This window comes from Rhea americana, unplaced genomic scaffold (assembly GCF_003343005.1).
Source record: "Rhea americana isolate MKP2758 unplaced genomic scaffold, rheAme1 scaffold_692, whole genome shotgun sequence".
In the NCBI taxonomy this organism is placed as follows: Eukaryota; Metazoa; Chordata; class Aves; order Rheiformes; family Rheidae; genus Rhea; species Rhea americana.
The window spans coordinates 29,765-36,870 of NW_028186859.1; the positions used below are offsets into that span (position 1 = coordinate 29,765).

General features: G+C 65.6%; 3 protein-coding genes across 4 annotated transcripts in view; 2 read left to right on the forward strand and 1 right to left on the reverse strand.

Annotated features, from left to right (window-relative positions):
- ATP2A1 (ATPase sarcoplasmic/endoplasmic reticulum Ca2+ transporting 1) overlaps positions 1-2,235 on the forward strand; it is a 12,804-nt gene extending 10,569 nt beyond the window's left edge. The window contains exons 16-21 of the mRNA XM_085321405.1: positions 6-174; positions 254-339; positions 641-774; positions 851-968; positions 1,069-1,186; positions 2,062-2,235. Of these exons, the coding sequence (XP_085177531.1) occupies positions 6-174; positions 254-339; positions 641-774; positions 851-968; positions 1,069-1,186; positions 2,062-2,096 (660 nt within the window). The 3' untranslated portion in view covers positions 2,097-2,235. The remainder of the gene's footprint in view (positions 1-5; positions 175-253; positions 340-640; positions 775-850; positions 969-1,068; positions 1,187-2,061) is intronic.
- Positions 2,236-2,734: 499 nt separating this feature from the next.
- On the forward strand, positions 2,735-5,304 carry QPRT (quinolinate phosphoribosyltransferase). Of its 2 annotated transcripts, XM_085321401.1 has the most exons (4): positions 2,735-2,762; positions 3,467-4,032; positions 4,352-4,483; positions 4,792-5,304. In XM_085321401.1, exons 2-4 carry the CDS (start codon positions 3,478-3,480, stop codon positions 4,993-4,995), a joined length of 891 nt encoding a protein of 296 aa, XP_085177527.1. In that variant the 5' UTR covers positions 2,735-2,762; positions 3,467-3,477; the 3' UTR covers positions 4,996-5,304. The 2 variants fall into 2 exon arrangements, with proteins under 2 accessions (XP_085177527.1, XP_085177528.1); XM_085321402.1 differs by lacking the exons at positions 2,735-2,762; positions 4,352-4,483 and having other exon boundaries at positions 3,171-4,032.
- Positions 5,305-5,349: 45 nt separating this feature from the next.
- On the reverse strand, positions 5,350-7,080 carry LOC146586388 (myosin regulatory light chain 11). Its single transcript, XM_085321406.1, has 6 exons — positions 7,051-7,080; positions 6,884-6,959; positions 6,395-6,499; positions 6,245-6,323; positions 5,685-5,733; positions 5,350-5,566 (listed from the first exon to the last, which is right to left on the reverse strand). Exons 1-6 carry the CDS (start codon positions 7,078-7,080, stop codon positions 5,462-5,464), a joined length of 444 nt encoding a protein of 147 aa, XP_085177532.1. The 3' UTR covers positions 5,350-5,461.
- Between the last annotated feature and the right edge of the window lie 26 nt (positions 7,081-7,106).

Consider the following 7,106-nt stretch of genomic DNA (forward strand, 5'->3'; position numbering starts at 1 on the left):
CCGAGGCGCTGATCCCGGTGCAGCTGCTCTGGGTGAACCTGGTGACGGACGGGCTGCCGGCCACAGCCCTCGGCTTCAACCCTCCGGACCTGGACATCATGGACAAGCCGCCCCGCAGCCCCAAGGAGCCCCTCATCAGCGGCTGGCTCTTCTTCCGCTACCTGGCCATCGGGGGTGAGCCGCCCGCCCCGGCGCGCCCGCCCCGGCGAGCGCCCCCGCGCCCGGCTCACACCCGTCCCCCCGCTCTCCCCAGGCTATGTGGGGGCCGCCACCGTGGGCGCCGCGGCCTGGTGGTTCCTCTACGCCGAGGACGGCCCCGGCGTCACCTACCATCAGCTGGTGAGTGATGCTGGCGACCCGCTGTCCCCTGTGATTGCGTCCCCAGTGTCCTGTCCCCACTGGTGACCCACTGTCCCCGCCGAAGACCTCACTTGAGGTCTCCACAATGACCCCGCCATCCCCATGGTGACCCTGGGGTCCCTGCAGCGACTGTGCGGTGCCCATCGTGACCCTGCCGTCCTTGCAATGACCCTGCTGTCCCCATGAGGACTCTGGCATCCCCACCGTGACCCTGGGGTGCCCACAATGACCCCCCAATGTGTCCCCACGATGACAACACGGTGACCCGGGGTCCCCGCAGACCCACTTCATGCAGTGCACGGAGCACAACGCGGAGTTTGAGGGCCTCGACTGCGACATCTTCGAGTCGCCGGTGCCCATGACCATGGCGCTCTCCGTGCTGGTCACCATTGAGATGTGCAACGCCCTCAACAGGTAGGGGACGATCTCCAATGTCCCCACCGTGCATGTCCCCCAACGTATCCCACCTGTGTCCCCCCTGTCCCCGCAGCCTCTCTGAGAACCAGTCCCTCATCCGCATGCCGCCTTGGGTCAACATCTGGCTCGTCGGCTCCATCTGCCTCTCTATGTCCCTCCACTTTGTCATCCTCTACATTGACCCACTGCCCGTAAGCAGGGGACAGGGGAACTGGAGGGGTTTGGGGAGGGGATTTTGGGGGGCTGGCACTACTCAGTATGTCCCTCTGTYACCCCCCCACCCTGCTGCAGATGATCTTCAAGCTGACGCCTCTGGACGCGATGCACTGGTTCATGGTGCTGAAGATCTCCTTCCCCGTCATCTTGCTGGACGAGGCACTCAAATTCGTCGCCAGGAATTACCTGGAGGGTGAGGACACGGCCCTGGCCCTAACATCCTTCCATCCCTYTGTGCCCTGCCCCTCCAACCCTCCCAGCCCTTCGTCCCCTCCCTTCCTCCGTCCCTCCCTRTATCTCTGCGTCCATCAGCCCCAACCCAGCCTGGACACCTCGTTCCCCAGGGCTGGGACAGGCCACAGAGCCCGACGTCCAGGCAGCTCTCGCGTTGCTCCATCCCTGCGTTTCTCTGCTGCACTGTCCAGCCCTTTCTTCATCCCACCAGCTGCCTCAGTCTGTCCCTCCATCAGTCAGTTCCACCATCGTGCTATCGCTCCATCCCTCTGCCCGCTGTCACTCTGTCCCTCCATCCCACAGTATCATTATCGCTCTGTTCATCCTTCCAGCAATTTGATCATCACTTCCTCCATCCACCTTACCATCTCACCACCCCTCCATCCTTCCCTCCATCCTTCCCTCCATCCTTCCGTCCATCTCTCATCACCATCTCTTCTTCATTCTTCCCTTCTTGTAGCATAAACTCATGTCCCCTCCATCGTCTTTGGGCCTGGCCACAGGTACCTGTCACTCTGTGGCTGTGTCCCTGTCACCCTTGGTGTCTCTATCACCTCCATGTCCCCATCACCTCATGGCTGTGTCTCCATCACTCTTGTCACACCCTGTGTCTCCCAGTGCCCCACAGGTGCCCGTCACCCTATGTCTGTGTCCTTGTTCCTTTTCTGTGTCCCTGTCACCCCGTGCCTGTGTCCCCATCACCCCCCGGGTCCTTGTCACCCCTCTGCACCCATGTTGCCCATGAGAGGATGGCAGTGGGGGGGTGGGTGGAGGTTGGGGGGTGGTGGGGAGCAGCTGGGCCCCGCTCACATTGTGTCCCCATCCCCACCCCAGCCGAAGCCGAGGACACCCGAAGGAGGCGGAAGTGACCCCAGGGCCCCCCATGCCTGGAGCTGCTCGGCTCCCGCATGCCGTGGGGCCCTCTCCACGCCGTGGGGCCACCCCATCCCATGCTGTGGGGCTGCCCCCTGGCGCCGCTTATTTATTGCCATTAAAGGGAAACTGCCAGCCCTGGCTCCTGTCTCACGGGGGGGTTCAGGGAGGGGGACACGCGTGGCGGTGGGGTCACGTGGGAACACGCATGGCAGGAGGACACACATGGCCCTGGGGATGGACATGGGACACGCGTGGCGGTGGGATCATGTGGGGACACAGGCACAAGGAGATATGCGTGGTGGGGGGGCTGTATGGGGACCCCTGTGGCAGGAGCTCATGCATGGCCGTGGGGATGGACACAGGACCCGCGGGGGGGGTCATGTGGGGACATGGACACATGGGGACTCGCATGGCAGCAGGACACGCACGCGGGACACGCGTCCATGGCAGAGGCCGCCGGGGGGTCGGAGCAGCTCGTGGGGCTGGGGGACTCCGTTCACGAATCCAGGGGTGGGAGCCAGGCAAGGGGGCGGGGCACCAGCTGGCCAATCACGGGGCCACAGTGGCCAAAGCCCGGGGCGGTGCCATGGGGTTCATCCCACCCCCAGCCTCCCCCCCCCACCCCGGGCGGCTCCGTTCACCCCCCACCGGCTCTGCAGGTCAGTGGGGGTCCAGAGACCACAGTGTGCGTCCCCCAACCCATGACCCCCCCAGCGTGGGGCCCGGGCTTGGTTTGGGGGTCTCGGTGTGGGGCAGGGGCACCGGGAGACGTGGCCAGTTGGAGGTGGACTTTGCTCTCCCACAGCCCAGGGGGAGGGTGGCTGCTATGGGCCCAGGTGTCCGGGAGTGGGGGAAGGGGGGAGCACCATGGTGCAGCTCTAGGGCTGGGTTCAGGTGCGTGGGGGAAGTTATGGGGCAGGGATCAACTGTGGGGCAGGACCTAAGGCACAGGGTGGGGGGAGATATGGGGCAGGAAGGAGACGTAAGGAGCCATCAATGAGCTGGAATGCTGCTGGGGGCATCTATGGGGCAGGACTTCAGTGCCAGGGGTGTCTATAGGGCAGAGGGTCTCTATGGGGAGGACTCCAGTGCTCAGGAGTGTCTATGGGGTAGGACCTCAGTGCCAGGGGATGTCTAGGGAACAAGGCCCACTCCAAGAGTCTCTATGGCGCAGAACGTTGGTGCCCAGAGAGTTTCTGTGGGGGTAAGGCCCACTCTGAGAGTCTATGGGACAGGACTCCGCCACTCAGAGGTGTCTATGGGGCCCTACTGGGCCTGCAGTGCCCTACAGCCCCACCAGGCGTCAGCGCCGCCCTGGCAGCCACTCTGGTACGTCTTGGGCAGCGCTCTATGATCTCCACAGGTTCCTGAGCCATGGACAGCCCCCTGGACCTCTCCCCACTGCTGCCAGCCCCCCGGCTCCAGGCCCTAGCCCAGGCCTGGCTGGAGGAGGACGCCCCGGGCCCTGACTACGCTGCCCTGGCCGTGGGGCGGGCGCCGTGCCGGGCCCAGCTGCTCTGCAAGTCACCGGGCGTCCTGGCAGGACTGCCCTTCGCCGAGGCGGTGTGGGCCGCCACAGGGTGCACGGTGGCCCGGCGGGTGGCCGAGGGGCAGCTGGTGGCCCCGGTGGCCGTGGTGGCCGAGGTGCAGGGCCCTGGGGCCGGGGTGCTGCTGGGCGAGCGGGCGGCCCTCAACTGCCTAGGCCGCTGCAGCGGGGTGGCCACRGCGGCCACCCGTGCTGTGGAGCGAGCCCGGGCTGCGGGGTGGCCAGGGACGGTGGCCGGGACGCGGAAGACGACGCCGGGCTTCCGGCTGGTGGAGAAGTACGGACTGCTGGTGGGGGGCGCCCACCCCCACCGCTATGGCCTGGCCGACGCCATCATGCTCAAGGACAACCATCTCCTGGCTGCTGGGGTCCCCCTGGCCCAGGTACCCGCCACGGGATCCATGGCCCCGGGGGGCAGCTGGGAGTCTGGGGAGGGGGGACCCATAGCCATGGGGGCAGCTGGGGGAATCTGGGGTGGGGGGACCCATAGCCATGGGGGCAGCTGGGGGAGTCTGGGAAGGGGGGACCCATAGCTGTGGGGGCAGCTGGTGGTGGCAATCTTGGGTCTGTTTTGGGGCTGGTGGGAGGAAACTCCAGTCCTGGGGTGCAGCGGCATTGGGCAGTGGGGCAGGGGGGGTCCATCCCCATGGGGCTGGGCACCTGGGAGCGCTGCTGCAGCCCCCCGGACGCCTGGGCCCCCAGGTGGTGCGGGAGGCCCGGCGGGTGGCCGGCTTCGCCCTGCGGCTCGAGGTGGAATGCGGCTCCGTGGCCGAAGCCGTGGAAGCGGCCGGCGCCGGCGCCGATATCGTCATGCTGGACAACTTCGACCCGGAGGTAGCGGGGAGCCATGGAGCAGCCGTGGGGCAGGATGGGGTGGCCATGGGGTGACCACAGCGTGGTGTGAGGCAGTCATGGCAGGGAATGGGGCAGCTGTGGGGCAGGACGGGGTGGCCGCGGCGTGGAATGGGGCAGGATGGGGTGGCCATGGCATGGCGTGGGGTGGCTGTAGTGAAGGATGAGTTGGCTGTAGCATGGCACGGCATGGGGTGGCCATGGTGTGGGGTGGGGCAGCCGTGGGGCAGGATGGGGCGGCCACAGCGTGGGACGGGGTAGAGCCAGCACTGTCCCCCCCTCCCCCCAAGGCACTGCAGGTGGCGGCGGTGGCGGTGAAGGCCGCCCACCCCAGGGTGACGGTGGAGGCCAGCGGCGGGATCAGCGAGGCCAACCTGCCCCGCTTCCTGGGGCCCCACGTGGATGTCGTCTCCATGGGAAGCCTCACCCAGGCCGCCCCGGCCCTCGACTTCTCCCTCCGCGTCCTCCCTGGGGACGGCGATGGCCCCTGCTGAGCCCCGTCCCGTGGGGCTGAGAGGGGACCTCCCTCTCCATTCTGGGGTCCCTGGGGATGTCCCAGCCCTATCTCATGGAGAAGGGCCCCCAGGGCACCTGAGCCCTGTTCCCAGGGTCACTGGGTGATGTCCCAGCCCCATCCTGGGGTCCTTGGGGCTATCCCTTGGGGAGGGACMCGCTGGGGACCCCAGAGGACCTCTATCCCCATCCTGGGGTCCCTGGGGAGRCCCTATGGGGAAAGGGACTCCTGATGCCCCCATCCTCCTCCCGGGTCCCCACCCCAGGCACCCATCACCAATAAACCCTTCCTCACCATCACTTCTGTCATCTGCATCATGCCCCCCCCCAAGGCAGTGGGTGAAAAAAGGGCGCTTTATTCCCAGTGGGTTAAGACTCAAGGGGGAGGCACCATGGTGGGGGGGGGGCAGCCATCCAGGCAGGGACCCAGGCGTCCGGGTCAGGGGGTCACTCGCCCTCCTTRTCCTCGCCGTGGGTGATGATGTAGCAGATGTTCTTGTAGTCCACGTTGCCAGCCACGTCAGGGGGGAAGGCAGCCCACATATTCTTGATCTGGGGGGCACCATGAGGGAGGGGTCAATGGAGTGTTGGGGGGTATTTGAGGTTCTGAGGGGGTGTTTCAGGGTCTTGGGGGAGGTATTTAGGGTGCATGGGGGGGGTCATTGCTCACCTCCTCAGGGGTGAAGCGGTCACACTGGGTGGTCAGCAGCTCCTCCAGGCTGGGGGAGAGCAGGGCTGAGACCTACTGCCCCCCCATGTCCCTATGGCCTCCCATGTCCCCCTTATCATCCTGCATCTGCATGTCCCCCCCAGGACACCTTGTGTCCCCTCCATCTTCCTCTGCCTCCATGCCCTGCTTCTGTCCCTCCATGTCCTGCCATGACCCTATGGCCTCCCATGTCCCCCCCATATCCACACACACCCATGTCCCCCCATATCCTGCTCTTGTCCCCATGTTCCTCCATATCCCTATGGCCTCCTTTGTGTCCCCATATCATCCCATAGCCCCATGTTCCCTTGTCTCCTCATGTCCGTATCCCCATGACACCCCCATGTCCCCCATATCCTCATGTCTCTGCCTGTCCACCCCTATCCCCATGACACCCTACATCACCTCATGGCTCCCCATATCCACTCACACCCCGTGACACCCCCGTGTCTTCCATATCCCCATGTCTCCTCATATCCCCTGCCATATCCCCCAAGCTCCTGCCTTTTTCCCACACTCACAACTTCTTCTTGATGGAGCCCTTCCCGTCGGGGTCCAGCACCTTGAACGCCCCCATGATGACATCCTCAGGGTCCGCACCTGCCACAGAGGCACATGGGGGGTCACGGGGGAATGGGGGAGCCATAAGGGGGTCACCGGGGGGTCCTCACCTTTGAGCTTCTCCCCGAACATGGTGAGGAAGACGGTGAAGTTGATGGGGCCGCTGGCCTCCTTGATCATGGCRTCCAGCTCCTCGTTCTTCACATTCAGCCGCCCTGGACGGGGTGGGAAATGGGATTTGGGGCTTGGGGCGCGTGAGGCCACGCCCGCAGGGCCACACCCACTGCCACAAGTCACCCCCCTTCCTTAGACCCCTCCTCTTTCCTCCCAAGCCCCGCCCTGTCTTCCCTAACCCGTCCCCTTCTCCACAGGCTCCTCCCCCTTCTCTGCAGGCTCCTCCCCTTTTGCCACAGGCACCTCCCCTTTCCCCTTAGCCCTGCCCCTGCTAAGCCACGCCTCTTTCCACAACCCCCCCACATTGGCCCCTCCCTTTTTGCCTTGGGCTTCTGCTCCCTGAGCCCCTCCCCTTTCCTCCTAGGCCCCGCCCTGCAGGCCCCGCCCCTCCYCAGGCCCCACCCCCTCCGCAGGCCCCGCCCTACCCATGGCGGCGAAGGTCTCCCTGAGGTCATCCTTGTCGATGATGCCGTCCCGGTTCTGGTCGATGACTGTGAAGGCCTGGGGGGGGCAATGAAGGCTACTGCAAAGGCTCATGGGAAGGGTACTTCCCCCCCAACAGCTGTTCCCCCCCCCATCCTCAAGGCGTCACCTGACACCGGACTTGCAACAGGTGCCGCATGCCAGAGAGGACCCAGGCGTCCGGGC